Source organism: Tauraco erythrolophus, chromosome 5 (assembly GCF_009769465.1).
Source record: "Tauraco erythrolophus isolate bTauEry1 chromosome 5, bTauEry1.pri, whole genome shotgun sequence".
Classification (NCBI taxonomy): Eukaryota; Metazoa; Chordata; class Aves; order Musophagiformes; family Musophagidae; genus Tauraco; species Tauraco erythrolophus.
The window spans coordinates 73,199,252-73,223,053 of NC_141469.1; the positions used below are offsets into that span (position 1 = coordinate 73,199,252).

General features: G+C 42.6%; 1 protein-coding gene across 3 annotated transcripts in view; it reads left to right on the forward strand.

Annotated features, from left to right (window-relative positions):
• The window catches only part of CCSER1 (coiled-coil serine rich protein 1), a 677,421-nt gene that overhangs the window by 61,377 nt on the left and 592,242 nt on the right, over nucleotides 1–23,802 (forward strand). For all 3 annotated transcript variants that reach the window (XM_086612211.1, XM_086612212.1, XM_086612210.1), the window contains exon 3: nucleotides 7,580–7,673. In XM_086612211.1, coding sequence (XP_086468337.1) covers nucleotides 7,580–7,673 — 94 coding nt within the window. The remainder of the gene's footprint in view (nucleotides 1–7,579; nucleotides 7,674–23,802) is intronic.

The following is a 23,802-nucleotide window of genomic DNA, read 5'->3' on the forward strand; positions in this document are numbered from 1 at the left end:
GTATGCTATAATTCCGTAAGCAATAATTTCACTAGGTATTTATGTATGTAAGTTGGTTATTTGGAATAATAATTCAAAAAACACATACCAAAGGGGACTTCATAGAGAAATGTTATTTGCTTTTTGTTGTTTGATAAAGCCTAATGGTAGATTTGAGACTTGTTATGTTGGGCACTTTATATGTATTTACTACTAAAGCTGTTTTTATTTATTCCAGCTTTTGAATTCATTTTAAGTATTGTAGACTCTGAGCTGGAACAGCTCTAAACCCAATGAAATACTTGACTGTTCTAGAAAACGACTGAAAATTCATATATTATGTATAGATTTCCTTTGAGTGATTATAAGAAGGGAAGCTGGGAAGAAAAACAGAGATAGGGAGGGAAGTAAGGTAGGAAGGAAGCCCCCTTCAGCAGCCCTGAGTAAACTTACTGTCCGGATACACACTGTCAGGCTAGGAGGAACTGTATGTCTAATACAGCTCTATCCTTGTAATGTTCTGCTGTTTCTGAACTATATCCATGCAAATATATGGGTGGTTGATAAGGGAATCTGGAGCACAGGTTAGTTTTTCCTCTCTTCTTCCAGTTGTGGGCAGCAACATTGGAAGAAACAGATGTGCCCAGTCTGTTAATACACAGCTCCTTGGCTGATGTCACCACCACAATTTTGGGTTTTTTGATGGGGATCGCCTACGTGGCACCAGATGGGATTCACCTTTCTCAAAGGGGGAAGAGGGTCTTAGCACAACAGCTACTGGGGGTCATTGGTGGGGCTTTAAACTAGACTTGAAGGGGGAGTGGGATAATATCAGGCTTGCCTGTGACGAACTGAGAACACTTGAAGAGCAGCAGAAAGGAATTCCAGACACTCTAGCCAGTAAGTCAGCTTCACTGGGGACTCAACTTAAATGTCTCTATGCAAACGCACGTAAGATGGGGAATAAACATGCCTGCAGGATTATGATCTTATTGGCGTCACGGAGATGTGGTGGGATATGAATCTTATGACTGGAGTGTTGGAATGGAAGGATCCAGGCTCTTTAGAAAGGACAGACAGGGGAGATGAGAAGAAGGTGTCGCTCTCTAGGTCAAAGACCAGCTGGAGCGCATGAAGCTCTGCCTGGGGATGGATGAGGAGCTGACCGAGAGGTCATGGGTCAGGATTAAAGGGAGGGCAGAGACAAGTAATGTTATATTGGGGATCTGCTACAGGCCACCTGACCAGGAATACTGAGTGGATGCGGTCCTGTATAGGCAGATAGGAGCAGCTTCACACTCATGAGCCCTGGTCCTCATGGGCAACTTCAAACACCTCAATATCTGCTGGAGGGAAAACACAGTGGGGCAGAAACAATCCAGGAAGTTCTTGGAATGTGTTGATGATAACTTCCTTCGCCAAGTCATAGAGGAACCACCAAGGAGAGGTGCTATGGTGGACCTTGTTCTCACCAACAAGGAGGAGCTGGTGAGGAACATGAAGCTCAAGGGTAGCGTTGACTGTAGCGACCATGAAATGGTAGAGTTCAAGATCTTTAGGTTGGTGAGGAGGGTGGACAGCAAGCTCACTACCCTGGCCTTTAGGAGAGCAGACTTCAGCCTCTTCAAGGATCTACTTGGTAGAGTACAACAGGATGAAGCCCTGGAGGGAAGAGGGGCCCAAGAAAGCTGGTTAATATTCAAGGATCACCTCCTCCAAGCTCAGGAGCAATGCATCCGCACAAAGAGGAAGTCAGGCAGGAACACCAGGAGGCCTGCATGGATGAACAAGGAGCTCCTGGACCAACTCGGACACAAAAAGAAGGCCTATAGGGGGTGAAAGCAAGGATAGGTAGCCTGGAGTGGATACAGAGAAATTGTCCAAGCAGCCAGGAATCAGGTTAGGAAAGCTAAAGCCCTGATAGAGTTAAATCTGGCCAGGGACATTGAGGGCAACAAGAAAAACTTATATGTCGCAACAGGAAGGCTTCAGGCAGCTCCAAGCAGACCAATGTTCTAATGTGAAGGCTTCAGGCTCTACTCTAAGGCAAGCCCACACTCCTCCAAGACTGAGAAGGAAATGCCTCACCCATAGGAGTAAACGCCCTGCCTTAAATAGTCAGGAGTCACGTGGTTTACTAGATGGGTCAAGGCTATTGGTCACTTGACCATCCATCTCCCAGAGTGATTGGCTGAATGCTACAGCACCTGTTTCAAGGCAACTTTCCCAGTGTAACAAGCCACAGGTGTTTCTTAGTTAGCCTGCATAGGGAAAGAACCTTCACAGGATGCTGCAGCAGCCAAAAGATTCCTCCACACTTCTATAGATAGGTCAGTGATAAAAGGAGGACTAGGGAAAATGTGAGTCCTCTCCGGAAGGAAACAGGAGACCTGGTTACCCAGGATATGGAGAAGGCTGAGGTTCTCAATGACTTCTTTGCCTCAGTCTTCACTGGCAAGTGCTCTAGCTGCACTGCCCAAGTAACAGATGGCAAAGGCAGAGACTGGGAAAAATGAAGAACCGCCTGCTGTAGGAGAAGATCAGGTTCAAGACCATCTAAAGAACCTGGAGGTGCTCAAGTCCATGGGACCTGATGAGATGCATCTGCTGGTCCTGAGGGAACTGGCAGATGAAGTTACTAAGCCACTATCCGTCATATTTGAGAAGTCGTGGCAGTCCTGTGAAGTTCGCACTAACTGAAAAAGGGGAAACATAGCCCGCGTTTTTAAAAAGGGAAAAAAGGAAGACAGGGAAGTACAGGCCAGTCAGTCTCACCTCTGTGCCCAGCAAGATCACGGAGCAAATCCTCCTGGAAACTACGCTAAGGAAAAAATGGAGATGATGGGTGACAGCAAACGTGGCTTTACTAAGGGCAAATCCTGCCTGTCCAATTTGGTGGATGTACAATGGGGTTACAGTGTTGGTGGATAAGGGAAGAGCAGTTTACATCATCTACTTGGACTTGTCCAAAGAATTTGATACTGTCCCACATGACATCTTTTTCTCTAAACTGAAGAGACATGGATTTGATGGATGGACCACTCGGTGGATATGGAATTAGCTGGATGGTCACACTCAAAGAGTTGTGGTCAATGGCTCGATGTCCGAGTGTAGGCCAGTGATGAATGGTGTTCCTTAGGGGTCAGTATTGGGGCCGGTGCTGTTTAACATCTTTGTTGGCAACAGGGACAGCAAGTTTGCTGATAACACCAAGCAGTGTGGTGTGGTCAGCATGCTGGAGGGAAGGGATGCCATCCAGAGGGACCGTAACAGGGTGGAGAGGTGGGCCTGTGCGAACCTGACGAAATTCAACAAGGCCAAGTGCAAGGTCCTGCACATGGGTCAGGGCAATCCCAAGCACAAATACAGGCTGAGTGGAGAATGGATTGAGAGCAGACCTGAGGAGCGGGGCTTGGGGATGCTGGTTGATGAGAAGCTCAACATGAGCCGGCAATGTGCGCTGGCAGCCCAGAAAGCCAACCGTATCCTCAGCTGCATCCAAAGAAGTGTGGCCAGCAGGTTGAGGGAGGTGATTCTGCCCCGCTGCTCTCATGAGGCGCCACTTGCAGTACTGCATTCAGCTCTGGGGTCCCCAACATAAGAAGGACATCGACATTTTGGAGCTAGTCCAGAGGAGGGCCACGAAGATGATCTGAGGGTTGGAGCACCTCTGCTATGAATACAGGCTGAGAGAGTTGGGGCTGTTCAGCCTGGAGAAGAGAAGGCTCTGGGGTGATCTTACTGCAGCCTTCTAGTACCTAAAGGGGGCCTACAGGAAAGCTGGAGAGGGACTTTTTACAAGGGCGTGTAGTGATAGGACAAGGGGCAATGGCTTCAAACTGAAAGAGGAGAGATTTAGTTTAGATCTAAGGAAGAAATTCTTCACTCTGAGGGTGGTGAGGCACTGGAACAGGTTGCCCAGAGAAGTTGCGGATGCCTCATCCCTGGAAGTGTTCAAGGCCAGGTTGGATGAGACTTTGGGCAACCTGATGTAGTGGAAGGTGTCCCTGCCCATGGCAGGGGAGTTGGAATTAGATGGTCTTTGAGGTCCCTTTCAATCCAAACCATTCTATGATTCTATGAAATCACTGCATATCTTTCAATAATAAAACTATTTTTAAGTCATGTTTCTTAAGAATGTTAAGAATGTCTGGGCCTAGTTGCAACTAAATTGTGTACCATTCAGTTCAGTGAGCTTTGAGTAAGTTACCTAGCTTTTGAATGGAAAACAGCAGTTTATACTACTTGTTGTTGCTGAAAGAATTTTAATTATGTAAATTGTTACTGAAAAGTTACTGATGCCCTGAAATATTCTTAGTTTAGCATCCTGTTCCACTACTGCCGTTATTAGTTATCAAAAGCAGCCTGAACAATTGTAAAAATTACTGCTTTTTATTCTGAGTTAGTAACATTTAAAATATCACTGTTAAACTCCTGTTTAAATAGAAACTAGTATGAACAATAGTGGTAGTTCACTGAGGCAAAGGTGGAAAGAGTGGTAGGTAAACTGGGGCCGCAGCTTCTCTTAGCCAGGAAAAACTGAGAGACATGGGCAAATGATTGGCTCAGTCTGTTCACATATTCTTCTCACAGATTATGATCAACTTCCAGATCAACTGGAAGAAAAAGGCACCATCGCGTTAGTGTCAGGTCTATTATAAAGGCAAAATAGTGGTAGAAGTCAAGCAGATGCCAGAAGTAGGAAATTACATCTTAAGGCTTCTAAAAGGCTGTTACAGAGTCAAGAAAGAGATTTTTGCTGCAGAGCTGCTGCCTTAAATAAACGGTTTGCCTCCTGGAATAAATAAAAGGTATGCCACCATAGATAGACAACAAATGTTTCCTTGGGGCCTTGATGGAAGCATTAATTTCTTTTTCTTTATGTAGCAAAGCCTTGAAACTATTCAGTTTGAATGCTCTTTAGGGGTTGACTTCTCTCTCTTTTCTTTTTTTTTAAATTTAATTGTGTTATTCTTCAAAGAATGCAGCAGCAGTGGTGAGGGGGAGAATGGGGAAAGGGTCAAGAGATATTCAACTTAAAAAGAAGTTACAGTTGTTACTAATTGTCATAGCAACAAAGAAGTAATGGATCCTGGGGAGGAGGCAGGGGGACAGAGGACGTTGGCGTGCACTCGCAGTGGTACCACTAAGCCGTTCTGTGGCATTAGGCAAGTCATTCTAAGAGCCCTTTTATTATTATATTTTCTCTTATTATGTTTTCTAATTATACGTTTTCAGAAAATATTACTTAGTTAGGACAGCCCTGGGAACCTAACTAACCCTCTCTGATTGAGTGTGCTTTTATGCATTCATAGTTTGTTTCTGTTTTGTATCTGTGGAAGGACTCCACCCGCAGAGGTGGGCAATGAGAGCAGGCAAGTAGCTGGAGTGACATCATTGACACCCCTGACAGGTAGAGCAGCTCTCTCTGCCAAGCCCTCATTCTCACCATGATGGACGGTGGCTGCTTTAATTTGTTTGTTCCCCGTTCTGTAATTTGATTATTGAACATCTACATTTTGTCAACATGAGGGAAAGAAAAAGTGGCTCTGACGCAGGCTTGTCAACAGCTCTTTGAGTTAAGATAGAGGGAATGAGATATTGTGTATTTGATGTCACTGTAATGTTCACGTGATGTATATTTTCCTTCTGTACAACACTGCTCGCTGCTTGTGTGGAGGCCTCTGCACTTGACAATTGTCACTTTCTGTCCTTGTCATCTGTAAATATAGTAACAGCATTAGCAGTGGGTTCTGCATCTCAGATAGGATTTTCTCATGCTGATGGTAAGTCAGAAAGAATGCAGGAGAAAGTCCTTGTGTTGGCTGTGTTGTTTGTGAAAGATTTGAGAGCAGAATTTGAAGTAATTATTCAAAAGAGTTGAATAATAGTAAGTTGTGAGCATGAATAAGAATTGGCATCTATTATGGGGGGGGAAATGCTTCAAAGAACTAGAAGGAGCATTATAAAATATGGCTGGAACTGAAGCTTTTGCTGTCTTAATATATACGACTTACATTTCTCTGCTTCCTGTACAGCAGATTGCTGTTCAGAGATCTCACAGACAGCTCTACACTTTGGGATGATCACCTGGCCTCTTTCGCACTGAATTCCCGTGTTCTCTGGGTTACACTTAAGTAGGGAGCATACGAGATGTATGGGGTGCCAGCATCTCATGCAGGATCTACCGACTTTTTTTTGCATGTGAATGGACTGAAGAGTTAAGCCTGTTGGAATATGACTTATAGATTTGCAAACAAAATGCCAGCTGGAGAATGCATGAATTATCTTTGAGTAGATGTTGGTGACTGTGGAGAAAATCATTATATTATCAGGTCAGAAGAAATGACAATAGAATAAAATATACATGGGAAGAAAATGGTGAATGAATATCTCTTAATTCGTTGAGTATAGCAACTTCAGGTTGGTAGGGGCTAGATAAAACGGTTGCCTCATGGCCTCGTTTTCCAAAGTTGCCTGTGGTGAGCATAAGAATGGGGAACAAAAAAGAAGTGAACTGTCTTGGTGTGGGTTGCCTTCTCCCTGTTGCTGTTTCTCCCTGGATGTCAGAGAGGAGAGGCTTTCTTCAGCCACGGCTCCCTGTGTGCGGCTCTGTCCGCTGTCGACCGTGTATCTCTCGATTGACAGTCATGAGACTGATGGTCGTTCCTGTGTCTGCCTGCAGGCAGTGCTTCTCCAGGCAGGGCTTCACAATGGCTGAGCTGAACACCATTTCTTGACCCCAAATGAAGTCTAAATAGTGATATTGTTGTACTCAGAGTTTACAGAGTCAAGATGTCTACCTGAGACATAACTAAAATGTCTCTCGAGAAGCTAATTTTGTAGGGAAAAACGTAGTGCGAAAAGTTGCTATTTTGCTCTCTTTTGATTGTAGCCCCCTACCCCTTTTTGACCTTCCAGAGGATGCGTTGTATAAAGCTGCCTTATCTGTCTGTGGTTAGAACTTGGCAAACAAAATGAATCACAAAGAGGGAATGAGGATCGAAGCAGCTACGCTTCACAGTCAGGCTTTCTTCCCTGTACATGTAAGCCTTTACCACCCACCTTAATGCTTAAAAATTCACGAGTTGATCATTTGTGCTTGAATTTCCTGTTTATCCTAAATTTGTGTTTCTTTATCCCTTGGCTAAATGTAACAGTAAATCTCTCTTCAGAGTATATTGGTAAGAGCAGGCAGTGCTTAGAATGCCAAAATTTAATGAAAAACAAGTACTGATGCTTTCATGTTGTGCTAAGAATAATATTTTTATGCTTTATAAAAAGTTCTGATTAAACTTAGAAACACACAAAATCATGATTGAACAGCAGAAAAAAAATTGTTATATAGATGATATTGTACTTCTGTTTTTTTTTTTGTTAAATATTCGAGATCCTGTAAAAACAGAGGGTGGTGACAGGTACGTTTCTACTTAGTTGGTTTATACAATTTTTCACTGGTCTAATGTTAGTAGAAAATTTTTCTGTAGCTCCTGCTTAAATATATTTCCCAGATCTGACTGCTCATTATTTTGTGCAGAACAGTTTGATCAACACATCTGTCTAAATACTTCTTTTTTTTTTTTTCTAAAATATATATTAGGATGTTTTGAATAACTTGGGTTCCTGTGAGTTGGATGAAGATGACCTAATGCTTGACTTGGAGTTCCTAGAAGAACAACATCACCATCGTTCTGGTAAGTCAGTTAAATACTGAGTATCTTCAGTGAGGTAGTATTAGTCTAGAAATGTGAAGTAAATGTACTCAGTACAATTACTTGGAAATACAAAAGTTCTTCATTTTCTTGGAAGAGCAGCATACATTTTTTAGTGTTATTTCTAAATGTGCTTGCCATTTAACAGAAAGATACTACTTACATTGCATTTAGACTTTGTATAGTCAGTTATGAAATGGAAGTGATTTTCACAGCTACAGAAGAATTCCAGCACCAAGGGCAGACCCATCTGGTTTTCTGGATACTTAAAATGACTGCTGCCTGCCCTAGACAGTTACCAAAAAGACCATTGCTGATGTAATTGCGATCCCATTTTGTGTGTGCCAGCATAATATGCTTCAAGTAAAGAAGGTTTGACTTGCGACTTGTTTGTAACTTGATCCTTTCTGTCATGGCTGGTTAAGACACTGTTGCACTGCCTGATTAGTGGCAATAACCAAGGTCAACCCATGGTGCGTTTGGAACGATTTTGTAATAGGAGTATGCAAAGTCTCAGTAAGTCGTGGCACCTGCACTGGGGAATCCTGCGTTTCCGTTGATTGTGAGGTGGGACAGTGTGGGTCCTGCTAGCTCCACGGCGTTCGGAGAGACTTAAAACATACGTGAGATTTGTACTTGATCGCAGGTAGAGCTCTGAGTTTGTACTCTGTTGTGATACACTGTTAAGGCAGTGACATGCTCTTAAAGCACTCTCTCTTGCTGTTTTCTGACCCCTCTTTCTTCATCCACCTGCCTCGGTGCATATAGTGCACATTCATGCAGACTCGTGTGGAAGTGGGGTTTATGAGACATGTGCCTGCCAGTGTCCTCGATTCTGGTCCTTGCTTTGATGCAAATTTAGCAATGATTGCAGATAAACTGCTTGAATTATTCTCCTGTTTCAAATGTTCTGTGTATGATAATTCTGTGAATGTATCTGAATTATCTCTGTGATAATTCTGTTTAACCACTGTCTTGTGCTTTTTAAACCTGTTTGCCTCTCTACTTAGAAGATAAAACATCTATTCTGTTTTGTTTGGTAGAAAGCAAAGTAGCCAGAGAGTATGGAGGGTTGTAACAGCAATATGTGCGTGATCATAGTTTCTTAAATTACTGGGAACTGGGATGCAGCAAATTAACTGAACAGAAAAGGCCCTTTCAAACCAGTACTGAATAATGCTGTTGACTGGTTATAGAAAGTCAACTCGTGGGTGAAGAAACGTGAGTCAAAAAGCTTCAAAACCAAACATTACATTTTATGAGAAATCATAGTGTTTAGACTTGTTCGTTCCCTGGACCTGTTGGAAACAAATTAACTGGCAGAGCCATTTTCCCTAAATAAACTACCCTAACATGTTACACTTGGCCTCACCTGTGTTTTTGTCTTTTTTTTTTTAAATATTTTTAAAACACTGAATTAACAGTGATGAAAAAGTTATGTCCAGTATGTTATTATAAAGATTCGTAGCAGCTTTTGGAACAGCTAAGATCATAATCATAGAATCATAGAATGGTTAGGGTTGGAAGGGACCTCAAAGATCATCTAATTCCAACCCCCCTGCCATGGACAGGGAAACCCTCCACTACGCCAGGTTGCCCAAAGCCTCATTCTGTCGCAGCTGGAAGGCTTCAGGTGGCTCCAAGTAGACCAATGCTCTAATGCGAAGGCTTCAGGCTTACTCTAAGGAAGGCCCACACTCCTCTAAGACTCAGGAGGAAATGCCTCGCCCTTAAGAGTAAACGCCCTGCCTTAAATAGTCAGGAGTCACATGGTTTGCTAGATGGGTCAAGGCTATTGGTCACTTGACCATCCATCTCCCAGAGTGATTGGCTGAATGCTACAGCACCTGTTTCAAGGTAACTTTCCCAGTGTAACGAGCTACAGGTGTTTCTTAGTTAGCCTGCATAGGGAAAGAACTTTCACAGGATGCTGCAGCAGCCAAAAGCTTTCTCCACAATTCCCCCTTTTTGTTTTAAGATTAGTTTAAATCAAGCAGGGAGATTTTTCAGCAATACCATGGGAGATACATCTAGCAAACCAGTCATACATTTAGTTATTAATTCTGACTCCGACGGAGACTTGAAATTTAGTCTCTACTCGTGGAAGGAACAGGTTGATGGCCGATGTCATTATTTCCATTAGAAGGGTCATTTGATGGATGATCTCCGTTCTGGCCATCGTTCGGACGTTGCCTGTTCTGTTTCTGATGTTGCAGGTCAGGGCAGACGCATCTTGCGGGTAGCCATCGTATCCCAGTATCTGTGGAAACGCAAGCATACCCACGACCCCAAGCAATAAGCTCATATGGGCCTTCCCACGTCTTAGTGAGTAGGTCCCGTATCCAGACTTTTGCTCGGGGCAGGTGCGTCTCGCCTGAAGACTGCAACGAAAGAAAGTGATTCAAAATAATGGGATTATTTGAATTTGATGGCACCGTAAGATGGTTAATTGTGTATAACGCTTTTTCTAGGCGACTCTGTGGGGTTTCTCCATGCATTCCCCCTTTTTGTTTTTCTAAAACACGCTTCAGGGTGCCATGAGCGCGTTCAACAATGGCTTGGCCAGTAGGAGAATGTGGAATACCCAAGGTATGATTTACACCCCATAGTTGTAAAAACTGCCGCGTCTTCTGTGAGACGTAGGCCAGGCCATTATCGGTTTTTATAGAGGAAGGCACGCCCAAGACCGCAAAAGCGAGTTTCCAATGGGCAATGGCATCGCGACTTTTCTCCCCAGTATGAGCAGTTGCCCACATAGCTGAGGAGAAAGTGTCAATAGACACGTGCATATACTTAAACCTGCCAAATTCAGGAACATGCTTTACATCCGTCTGCCAAAGCTGCAGGGCCTTTAGGCCTCTGGGGTTTACCCCCGATTGCAGAGGTGCCGCAAGTCCGTGGCAGTCAGCGCAAGCGCTGACAATGTCCCGAGCCTCAGTGGGCGTTAAGTGGAACTGTTTCTGCAGGGTATGTGCACTTTGATGGAAGAAATTATGCGATGCCTTGGCTTGTGGGATCTTATCGGGCTGAGGTGCTACCCATGCGGGGTTAGCTAGCATGTCAGCCCTGGCGTTGCCTTCCGTTATAAAGCCTGGCAAATTAGTATGACTATGGATATGCAGGATGTAATATGGGTGAACTCGATCTTGAATTGCACACCATAAGGTTTTTAACAGAGAAAACAGAGCCGCATTATTCACTTCTTTCAGAAGTGAACAATCTAAGCGTTGCGTTATATCAGCCACATAAGCAGAATCGGTGACCAAATTCAAAGGTACCTGCGAGAACCGTTGAAAGGCCATGGCAACAGCCCTTAGTTCAACCAACTGGGCTGAGCCTGACTCATGGCCTTCCAGCACCTGCCACTCAGATTCCTCCTCCCAGGTAACAATAGCTTTCCCAGTTTTCCCAGACCCATCAGTGAAGACGGTGGGTCCTTGTACTGGCACTCGGCTATTTTTTGGCCGCAAGGTAAAGCTTGTCGATCTTGCCAATTGCAGCAATTTATGGCTAGGCAGATGGTATGCAATTTGTCCTGAGAAATTTTCCAGTGCACTTTGGAGAGGAGCACTGTTAGTAAGGCTCCACTCAAAGTATTCCTGCTGTACTGGCAGAACAATTATTGCAGGATCTGCTGCCATCAATTGTAGACAGCGCTGACGGCATTTGATTATCAGACAAGCAATTAATTCAAATAGCGTAGATGCTGTCTTTTTTGGTTGGTGCGGCAAAAAGACCCATTCCAGAATATGCAAGGGGTCAGACCACTGTTTGTTCCATTGGCCAATGATACCTGTTGGATGAGAATCTGGAGTGGTAATAAAAACGGTAATATCAATGGAGGGATCTATTCGGTAAACCTGACGAGCAGAAATGGCCTGTTGAACCTCCTCTAGTGCCCGTCGCGCTTCAGGAGTCAATTTTCAAGGTGAATTCAACTCAGGGTCCCCCTTTAAAATATTGAAGAGCAGCGCAAGTTGCGCCGTGGTTAGCCCTAGATAGGGACGTAACCAATTGATGACGCCCAACAGTTTCTGAGCGTCATTCAAGGTCTTAACAGAACTCGAGAATTGCACCTCTTGGTGTTGTATAGTTTGGTCCAAAATTTTGACTCCTAAATATCTCCAAGGAGGATGCTGTTGAACTTTCTCCGGAGCCACTTGCAATCCATAAGAATGCAGAGCAGTGAGTAGCCGAGGCTGTATCTTCAGCAGCTCATCCTGGGTGGATGCTGCTACCAGGATATCATCCATGTAATGGTAGCAGTATGCTTCAGGGAACTGCTTACGGATTCCGGACAAAGCTTGAGCAACGTACCATTGACAGATAGTCGGGCTGTTCTTCATGCCCTGAGGTAGGACCTTCCATTGATATCTCTTTGCAGGTTCAGCGTTGTTAACCGCAGGTACAGTAAAGGCAAATTTTGGTTTGTCATTAGGATGTAAGGGGATCGTGAAAAACAGTCCTTCAAGTCAATGATCAAGATTTCCCACCCTGCTGGAATCATGGTGGGTGAGGGCATACCAGGCTGCAATGCCCCCATGCTTTCCATTACTGCATTGATTTTTCGGAGATCTTGTAGCAATCTCCATTTTCCTGATTTCTTCTTAATTACAAAGACAGGCGTATTCCAGGGACTGGTAGAAGGTTCAAGGTGTCCCTGTTGTAATTGTTCCTTAACTAGTTGATGAAGGGCGACTAATTTTTCTTTTGGTAGGGGCCACTGGGGTTGCCAGATGGGTTTGTTTGCTAACCATCGCAAAGGCAACGTAGGATATTGTGCGCCCTTCAGTATAGTGGCCCCCATCAAAAATTTGTCCCGATACGTACTCCCCAGGCTGCCAAGACATCTCGCCCCCAGAGGTTGAGTGGAGCTGTAGTGACATAGGGCCGAATTGTAGCTGTTTGACCCTCTGCGTTCTTTACCACCACAGGTCGTTCACTTCGATAACTCTGTGCGGTTCCTCCCAGTCCTGCAATGGCTGACCCTGCGGGGGCTAAAGGCCATGTAGGAGGCCATGCAGAGAAGGAGACGATTGTCACATCAGCCCCTGTGTCAATCAAACCTCGGAGCTGAATCCTGGACGGCTGGGCATCTGGCAATATTAAGGTGCAAGTCATCTGTGGCTTTTGGCTGGAGATATCCGCAGTCCAGTAAACTTGCGGAAGTCCTGTGGAACCAAAACCACCACCTTCACGACTCTGTCGTTTTGCCTTAGGGACACTTGATTTGAAGGGTACAAGTTGAGCGATCCGAGTCTTTTCCGGTATTGTGACAGGGGGGGTGGGCGTGGAAATCATCGCACAGATTTGTCCTGTGAAGTCAGCGTCAATAACTCCTGGGTGAACAAAGATCCCTTGAATGGTGGTACTAGATCTTCCCACCAATAATGCACTTAGCCCATGTCCTAGAGGCCCAAATGCATCCAAGGGAACCTTATAGACCCGACAGGATTCTAAGACGACTGTTGTTGCGGTGCATACATCCACCCCGGCTGATCCCTGGGTGCTGGCTGAAAGCTGGCTGAGTAAGCCTGGGTTGGTATCATGCCCTGGGGAAACATTTCTGTCTGAGCGCACATCCCCATTGCGCTCCTGGGGAAGTTTCCCGAACGAGTCAGGGGTCGGCCATTGGCATGGTATAACGATTCACAATATCTTGCAGAATGGCCTGGCTTATCGCATCTTATGCAGCGAGCAGGTCTCCTGTTATCCTTGTTTCTTCTTTGTCTCGTCTGTCTTTGTCTATTGTCCCTCTTAGGTTGTCTTTTCGGTTCCGGGTCAGCATTTTTGGGTTGCATAGGCCGTAGAATTGTGGCCAGAGCAGACTTATAGCTTTCAGATTCTAGCTTAGAGCTTCGATCATTTCTGTTAGTGTAGGCTCCCCTGGCATGGAATTTATGATTTTTCTACATTCTTCATTGGCATTGTCTTTTGCCAGCTGCTTACATAGTAGTTGTCTCAGGTTTTCATCTTCGACCTGTTTTCGAGGGCTGCAGCAACTTTCTCTACAAAAGATAAAAAGTGTTCTTTCTGCCCCTGATAAATCTTCACGTACCGTGTTTTTGGGGCAGCCATATCTATGCCCTTTAATAGAGCTCCCACGCCGATCTTTTGGGCTTGCTCAAGAACTTGGGGGTGCCATGTAGCTTGAAAATCAGGGTCAGTGAAAGCATTGGCTCCCAGTAGAGCATCTGCTGGAGCTCCGTATTTGGGGTCAGTTGGGGGTAATTGCATGTTTCCGGCTGCAGCTCTCTCAGCCATTCTTCTCCAATTGGCCTCAAAGACCGTATATTGTACTGGTTGAAATAATACCTGACCTAGATGTTTAATGTCGAATGGTGAGAGTAGGTCAGTATTTAATATCCTGATGATCTGCATGACCTGAGGAGAATCTAACCCGTATTGTGCTACCTTGGTTTGCAGGTCTTGGACTACCTTCCAGGCGATGGTTTCATGTTTGTCAATTTGACCTGAGTTGGGAAGCGCCTTTTGTACTGGAAAGGCTTGGATCAGATCCTCTGTTCGTTCATTACATCCCTGAACAATCTGCTCAGACCCCTTTTCAGGCAACCCAACTTTTTCTATTAGATCCCAGTCGCCAGCCTCCAGAGCCCGCCTCTTGACTTCTTCCCAGAACCGTTTTGAATTTTTTGGACGCACAGTCACCTTGCATTCGGGAAGCGTCCAGGGACGGTTGTGGGCTGGCCATGTTTGTTGTTGTCTGACTGTCGCCACGGCTTCCTGCAGTGATGAAACATTATCAGGCAGGGGTGTGTCCAATGGCTTCTGACAGGATGCAGACGCTGGGCCAATGGGTCGTGTAAAGGCGGAGGCTGGGGCCGGTTGTGGAACAGTCCATGGAGATGCAGTCTGGGTTGCGGAAACTTGTGTCGGCACCACTGTCTGTGAAGGTGCCACTGCTGTTGTCAGTGGCATACTTGGCGCCACTTCCGGGGTCGTTGCTGGGCCGGTTGGCACGGCCAGCCCAGGTTGTCCCGGTACAGATTCGGCAGCAGTAACCTGCCGCAACATTTCCATCAGTGCCGTTAGTTGTTGCGACATTCCTTGCAAGCCTGCCATAACCTGCTGTATTATGAAATGCGTTGTTCGGGGTTGCTCCATTTGTGCCCGTGGCAGATAGCCGGGCGCTATGGGTGATGCTGCAGGACATGAAGTTGCGGTAAACCAGGGTGCCATGCCCGGGAACTGTCGTTGTGGTGCCTGATCTGGTTGAGGGGCCAATGGTGGAGCAGTAGGAAGAACATGTTCTGCTGTAATGGCTGAAGTAGCCGGTTGAGATGCAGAAGAAGGGGAGGCTGTTGGGGCGAAGGGTGGGGGACGCTCCGATGCTTTGTCTTGTCCGGAGGAGCATTCCCGCAAAAAATCACAAGGAGGACACTTGGGTTGGACATAATCTCGCAGGGAGGGGTAAAGCTTCTGTGCAGTCCCCACAACTTTCTCCATATCTGAGGACAGCGGGGGCACAACTGGTGCACTACCCGTGGTCAGTCCCCTTTCAGATAATTCATCATCCCCTTCAGAAACTTCACTTGTGGATTCATCAGAATCTGGCAATACTTTTTCCTTCCTTTCTACTGTCCATGTCTGCATTACATCATATACAGTTCCCCAAATACGTAGCAGACCAGTCAGGTTCTTTCGTCCAAATACTGTTTCATAGATTAGCTTATCCCCTAGCTGCTTCCACACTTCTGAGCTAAAGGGGGTGTTGAGGTCGGTCAGGCATTCATGCTCTGCCGCCCAATCTAACAGCTCACAGAGAGTTTCATCACTTATTTTGGCACCTGCGATTGTCATTGCAGGTTTGAGAATGGAGAACATCATGCTTTCTTTTGTGGAGCTTTGTCCCATCATTCTAATTTGCAGTTCGTCCCTTGGAGCCCCGTGTACGGAAGCACGTACCTTCAGATCTTAGTTGTGGCTGGATCACGTCGGGGTCACCAGTCATCACAGCTGGAAGGCTTCAGGTGGCTCCAAGTAGACCAATGCTCTAATGTGAAGGCTTCAGGCTTACTCTAAGGAAGGCCCACACTCCTCTAAGACTCAAGAGGAAATGCCTCGCCCTTAAGAGTAAACGCCCCGCCTTAAATAGTCAGGAGTCACATGGTTTGCTAGATGGGTCAAGGCTATTGGTCACTTGACCATCCATCTCCCAGAGTGATTGGCTGAATGCTACAGCACCTGTTTCAAGGTAACTTTCCCAGTGTAACGAGCTACAGGTGTTTCTTAGTTAGCCTGCATAGGGAAAGAACTTTCACAGGATGCTGCAGCAGCCAAAAGCTTTCTCCACATCATTCAACGTGGCCTTCAACACTTCCAGGGATGAGGCATCCACAACTTCTCTGGGTAACCTGTTCCAGTGCCTCACCACCCTCTGAGTGAAAAATTTCTTCCTTAGATCTAATCTAAATCTGCCCTCTTTCAGTTTAAATCTATTGCCCCTTGTCTTATCACTACACGCCCTTGTAATAAGTCCCTCCCCAGCTTTCCTGTAGGCCCCCTTTAAGTACTGGAAGGCCGCAATGAGATCACCCTGGAGCCTTCTCTTCTCCAGGCTGAACAGCCCCAACTCCCAGCCTGTCTTCATAGCAGAGGTGCTCCAGCGTGAAATCATCTTCGTGGCCCTCCTCTGGACCCGAGCCAGCAGCTCCATGTCCTTCTTATGTTGTATAATGCCTAAATGACATTATACTTGATAGGAAAGTAATTAAGATGGAGATGTGATATGACACATAGTATTCCTACTCTTGGCTCATTATCCAGAGCAAATGAGATGCTTTTAAGCCAGACAGATCTACATTGCCCTTTGAAGAATGGTGAACATTTTTGTTCTGAGCGGTAATGTAGAGACACACGTTGCAGTATACACATTGTCTTTAAATATAAAGGTGTTTATCTTATTAATATTTACTCTTTGATTTATTTGTTGGGTGGTGGGTCTAGCTGCAAAATATTTAGATATTTGCCTAGTTGTCACTGTTGGTTTTGAGTCACTGAGTTGGAAGAAAGAGTTGGAAGGGTGGAGTCTGAGTATAAGTTGACACAATTTCACCAAATAAAGCTGATGTCTTTATACTGGGTTAGGATCTGGCACCAAATGGTTAGAGTGTGGTTGTTTTTAAGTCATTGTCTTAATTCATGTTAAGATATTGAGATAAGAGACTTGATTTTTCAGTGTTTTAGCATTTCTATATGTACCAGTGAAGTAAATAAAACCCTAGAGTTAAATACCGGTATCTAAACATTTTTGACAAATTGCTTTTCTGTTTGCCGTATTAAGCTGTAGCCCACTTCCAAGATTTAAGACTTTTCAGCCAAAATTTTTTTTAGTAATTCCAAATCAATCCATTCTCTGTTTTTACTTTTGGGCTTGTTTGTTTTCTGCAATAAGCTTGTCCATTCATACCTAAATAGAATTCTTCTGAAGTTTTTCCTTTAAAATACATTATCAAATATTATTAATGCAATTTTTTTTAATAAACACCAGAATTCAGAAGTGATCAAGTGATCACATTGAAGATATAAAACTAGTTTAATGCAGAGCTTTAGACTTTTGTAAACTCATCAGATTGGAAGTGATTATATTTCTGGGCATGTGCATATAAACTATTACAGGTAATTGGGAAGCAATATATATTTTTAAAAAGATCTTTAATCTTTCCTCCTTCATAAACAAGAAGACAATGGATTATACACTGAGGACGAGCCAGTACTGTTATGGTAGAATTTGTTATTCCAATTGAATTTTAATAAAACCAAGGGGCTATTTAATTCGTTCAGTATGTGACCAGCCTTAAAACAACAGCAGATGAATTTCCATAGTGTTTGCTAGTAGCTGGTGTTGGACTCTTTACAAAGGCTTCTTTAAGATGATGGGCTTGATAGTTTACCTATGGCTTGCTTCACCAAAAGTTGTTGAAGACGATCCCAGACGTGCAGATTTGTGAGTCTCCTCTTCCCTATTGGTACATGCTGCCCATCGTATATAGGCAGCCCTGTGTTATGTCAGCTTTACATATTTAAGCACTTTTGTAGCAATGTTTGTTTAGGTTCCTAACAAGTTCCTTATGTTTCTCTAATACTTGATCTGTGTATCTGACATTCCAATGTCTATCATACTGAAGTCAACCGGCAGTTAATCCATGTGCTACGAGGTCTGTTGTCAAAAGAAGATGTTTATGAGTGTAAAATTATGACAGAAAATGCTGCTTTTTGCATGGAAACCTTAAAATTATTCACTTCTGGAACTACTGTGACTGTTTGTAGTGCGATAAAAGTCTTGTTGATGTTCTACATACTGATGCTGATTATAGCATTTGTTTGTTTAAGGCTATCAGTCCTAAAGCCATATTACAACTCACTTGTGCCTCACTTTGGCTCTTTATAAGGAATTCTGTGGGAAATCACTACAGGGGGAAATGTTCCAAGAGAATCTTTGTTCAGTATTTTAACAAATATGTTGAAATATGAAGAGGTGTAATTGGAAAAGAATTCAGTTCGTTCTTCAGTTGTTATGGAGGGGTAACTAATGAATCAGGCAAGTTCCTATTCTTCAAGAACCTATGACAATCTCTAAAATGACAAATTACACGAGTACGAGGGCTAACATCGCATCTACGACTTGAACGTCGTCACAAGCCATTCCTTGGTCAGGAGGCTGTATGCAGCAAGGTGCATAATTGAAATGTAGTAATTCTGAAGTGTAGTGCCACAGTTAATGAATACGGTTGATGTATTGGTTGATGGCGAATTGAGAAGGTCTCTTAACTGCCCTTAGAAGCTTCAGATTTTGAGACACTTGTTAAGGCCCGATTTGCAATAACTTCTTCTTTTAGCTGCTGTGGTTGAATAGAACAGGATTTGCTAGGGTTAGGATATGGTTTTTTGACTTTCTATTGAAGTTGACAATATAATAATAATTTAACAAAATAATTGTATTGTATTGATCCACCATAATTTTAGAGACCATTTATGAATAGAAAATAAGATACTGTTGGAAGGATTTCTGGGAGAAATAGATATTAAGGAATGAGTTTTAAAAGAGGAGCTAGGAGCCAGTTGGCAGGCAAGGAGACATTGTTCCAGAAAATAGAATGCTGTATTAATTAAAATACAGAGCTAGAAAGGAGAAAGAGACAAAGATCTGTTGCCTCTTTCATTGTTTATGATTTTTTTATTTATTTATTACTGCAACTCATTTTTTACTCTGTTCTTGTTCTGTCCTCTCAGCTTTTCCCTAATAAGCTGGTTGCCCTTATGAAATGGGGTTCCTGCAGAAAGGTATTAGAAAATTAAAAAATATCCGTATCTTTTTCTCAAACTATACAATTGAGAATAAGGAGCAAACCTCATGTAGATGATTCTACTTTGAATGTAGATTTTTGTGCCCTGTTCATCTTAGCATGGCTTTAGAAGTCTGGAATTCCCTCATTTCTGACCTTATCTCCGTAAGTAAGTTTACTGCATTAATTTACTACTTTTGCTTCTGTTTTAAAGACTGTATTGCCAAAATAAAGAATGCAAGACACATTTTATTATCCCACCTAACACAATTACTTTGAAATTTAATAAAATAATATTTATACAGTACTTGGTGAGTGGAGAGCACTACTGCATGCAAATGCAAAATATTACTCAACGTGATTCACTGAGATTTTTGCATACTGTTCTTTAGCTGGAATGTTTAAAACTAAACGTAATTTGACATACATGATGAGCCTTGAGGGTGCCTTTTTATTACTCTAGGTAAATTAGACTTTAAAAATATGCTACAGTGTTGATTTCCTGTTGTAAAATATTGAAGTTAGTGGTTTCTGTAGCGGGAAACCATTGCCGGTTTATAGAAAGTGACAGCATTAATTTAACCTCATTCATTTTTCTTTTCCCCGGTGAAACATGACTTATTTGATTCCAAGTATTGATTATTCAAATATATAAGGAAGACCTTTATATTCAGTGATATAAGGAGTGGGAGATTTATTCAAGTAATGCACGTTAATGAGGGTGAGTTGTGTACTTGGGTTGTGCCATAGCCTATTGAAAAACCCAACACTTGGGTTTACGTGGTTAGTGTTGTCATTAAATCAGGACTGCAGTAAATAGTAGCCTTTTCCAAAAGTTCACAAAGGCATAGCTATCCAAGGTCTTTTGTAATATCTTAATTATTTGCCATAGATGTCATAAAATAGGTGCCCTGCATGTTTCTAGAAAGACGTATGTGTGTACCTGGGATTTGTAGGGAGTGGTCCAGCTGAAGTCGGGGGGACTGCTCGTGGTACCAAACGTTAAGCACATGCATGTGTCATCTCCACATCAGGCTCCACACTATGCAGTGACTGTTCACGAGTGTGATATTGATTAGCTGTGTACCCGGACCGGCCTGCTGCATCCATCATGCTGTTGCTTGAATGCTTGCTGAATAGTTTTGAATAATGTGGCTCGCTATGAATTTTAGAAGAGATTTGTCTTTGGCCAGAGCTTTAGCCATTTTGGATTTAGTGCCTCAGCCTCATCTGTAAAGCAGTGATCCAACGTACATGTAAAGCATAGTTATTTCACCCAGTATACTTCATAAATGCAATTATTTGTCTTATTTACTGAAAAAAAAAGAATTAAAAGTGGAAATATGAACATGTACTTTAGCATCCATCTAAATACTGTTCGACTTTTAAAAACCAAAGACTTTCAGAGATAGGGCACATTTTGTTCCGGCTTAAAACCATCTCTGTTAGAAGATTTTTGAGGGTGTGATTAATTCTAAGTATGTGGTAATGCACGCTTTGGTACTTGCTTGACGTTTATGAATGAAAAAGATTATATGTGACTTGACAAAATGACTTTTGACATGATGGCAATGGCTTTTATGTTCCCTATGTATATTGTCTTGTATTAGTGGATGTTGAGAAAGAAAGGCCTGTTCTTAATGTAGCTTTGTGTTAATATAACTGAAAGGAATGAGCATGTGAAGTTTTGATGGAGCAGTATCACTCTTGTGTATGTATGTAGTACGCAAGTATGTAATACTTGCTCGTGTATAGCTAGCAAAAGTAGAAAAATAGTTATTAAATAGATACTCTTTATGTTTAAAATGTAATGCTGTGGTATATGTCTGCGTAGCACCGTCAGTCATGAACAGGGAGAGGCACATCTCAGTGAGGTGGTTGGAAACTATAGGCTCTAACCTTTGTCATGTGTTTGTATTAGGTAGTTTTTGTAATTAAAAAAAAATTATTGATTTGACTGTTTACTGTATCGGTTTTACAGACTTCCAAGAGCAAGGTAGAAATAGTGTTTCGGTTTTTGAGATGGATGCACAAATTAAATACACCTATTTAAATGTCAGATTACAGTCATCATATCAGATTATGATCTTTTTGCAACATAATTACATTAGGTATTAGCAGCTGCACCAACGAAAACGCAGTGCACTTGTTTTTTAGAAAGTACAAGTCAGGAATTTTTATTGTATTTCTTTTAAATCCAGATAGCCTGCAGATCAATTGCTATCAGTACCCAGCCAAACTAAACCGTTGGTGTAATGACCCAGTGATATTAATTAGGTAGTTGCTGAGTGATTTTGAATGTGATGAACAAGCTGTGTGAAAATTCTGTGATGGGTTTGGAGCTCCTCCTGTGTCTATTAATTAAATGTACTAATTATTTTTATTAATTTTTTAATGGAGGGTAGGAGCACTGTGCTGAGCTGAGCTGAAACTGCTTTGGTGTTTTGGGTGTTTTTTTGACCACTAGTGGGAGAAATACAAACACTATTAAGGAAAAAGTACAGAAAAACTCAGTGGTTATAGTGAGTTATTAACAGAGGTAGTTACAAACCGTAGAACAGAAATAAATTTACTTGCTTTTGAGATGTGAAACATCATCTAAATGTAATGAAGGAATAGAAAAATATGCTGTATTTATAAATTATACTGCTTGTTTTGTCAGCAAAGCACTGAAAGCCAGCTCCTCAGCTACGGTGAATCAGCTGGGACTCATTGAAATCAAAAGTGGTTGCTGGTAGCGTGCCTAAAGCAGGGGGCTTGTAGGATGCCTTTGACCCTGGGGCCAGTCCTCAGCCAGCCAAAGGCTGTTTCTTGTCAGAAGCCTGGGGTCAGCATCAGTTTCTATGGAGGACAGCGTGGGCAGTGTGCGTGGGCAGTGAGCTTTGGCACTAGCACTACTGTTGGCTGGGTAGATGGTATCTTGTTTTGTAAGACAGTGACACCGGCACAGAAACTCAAAAGGGGCAAATACCGCTTGCTGGGTGTTATTCCTGAGATTTCCTGCAAAGCAGACCTGCTCCCAAGCAGAAGTTGTCTCTGAAAGTCTGCGATGTGCCCATGTAATCCATTCGTGTTCGTCAATGCAAGGAAAGCAGATTTTTCATTGTTTTTAATTTGCCTTTAAATAGAGAATAGGGAAAAAGTATCCTAACTATGTATTTTTGTCAGACAACTGCTTAGGACCAGAGAAGATACTTAAGTAATGGTAGTATATTGCTTTATTCATGAATGTATCATTGGCAGCAAATTATGTTTCTGTGTTTAAAAACAATGACATATTTTGATTTTTAATTGGAACTGGGCACCCAACTCCTTGAGCTGTTTTGAAAGCTTCACCGTTCCCAAATGTCACCTTTAAAGATGTATATATTACAGATCAGATTCAACTAGGGCAGCATCTCTTCAGTTTTCTACTTGAAATTTGTAATAACATTTCAGTTTATATTTGTTCAGTTTTGAACAAAATAAGCATTGTAAGAGTAAAGTAACAAAGAGCTCCATGTCTCTTCCAAAAAGGAGGCTTGCAGATTATTTAGCTCAGTAGCATCTTGCATTGTCACTCCAGGTTTTGGACAACAAGATAATTAAAAAGTTAGCAGTACTAATAATGAACTTAACAAATACTGCTGTGTGACTTCACTACGTTAATTACAACACTATATAGATATCCTAATAGCAATTAAAAGGGGATGTTCATGTTAGGTAATAATTTTACAAGGGAAGACGACTCAGTGAATAAACGTGTGCTCTTCCTCCATGAAACTTCTTGTTGTGAAGGGAGAGCACCACGAACCAGAACTGTGGCCAGCTTGATTTCATGCGTGCATCTGACTTCCAGCATGGCTTTGAAGTATGGAGTGGAGAGTCACATGCAACTAGTTTCTCCATAGCTAGAAAAGTTAGAAACAGAAGGATTTTTGTATTTTCAGAATAACCTATTCTACTAAGCTACACATTTTCCCCTGAAGCATTGTTTAATAAATCTGGCACAGTAATGGCGTAATTTAAAGTCTCCAGGGAAATGAAATAAAAGTTTTAGTCTTGTAAACTCTTCTAACCATGATCTACAGCTTCTGAAAGAGCATTAGGCACAGAGGAAAGGGATTTTGTTGGCTTTGTGGTGGAAGAATGTGTAGCATTATCGAATGAAAAGAGCATATTTGTGTTAGTCAAAAATTAACCATTGCATGCTTGTGGCTAGGTGTGTTGATGAAAGTAAGAAGAAGAAGAAATGACTAGGGAAGAAGTTAGTATTGGAATGAAACTCAATAGAAATCATAGGCTAATATAAGGTGAGTCCTCCAGCATCCTGGAGCACCCTGGTCCATATTCTGGAAAACAAGTAGAGAGTCCTGTTTCTATTCTGTTATTTATGTAAATGAATAGTGTAATCTTATTCCAATTTTAATTGAGGAAAAAAAACCCCCACAACCCAGAACTGCTACCAGTTTATCTTTATCCTAAAACTCTTCTAGTGTTTTTTACCTGAAAAATTGAGTTGTGCACGAGCCTAGTTGATGAGCCACAGGAGGCATGTAACACTAGATTCTAGCTGTGCTTCCCTCAGAGCACGTTTAAAATGTGTCTGAGATATTATAGATAATTGGCCTGTGCTGTGTGTTCTCAATGGATCAAGGAAAATACTCAGTTTCCTGAGCAAATTAGTATTTTTAGCTCTTTTATTTGTGTCTGAAGAAGAGTGAAGGACCAATATGTTCAAGTGGTGGGTTTAAGTTATGTTACTTTCCCGCTGATACAAATTTTATTAATGATATGTACTTGTAAATCCTATTCAGTTAAATGCA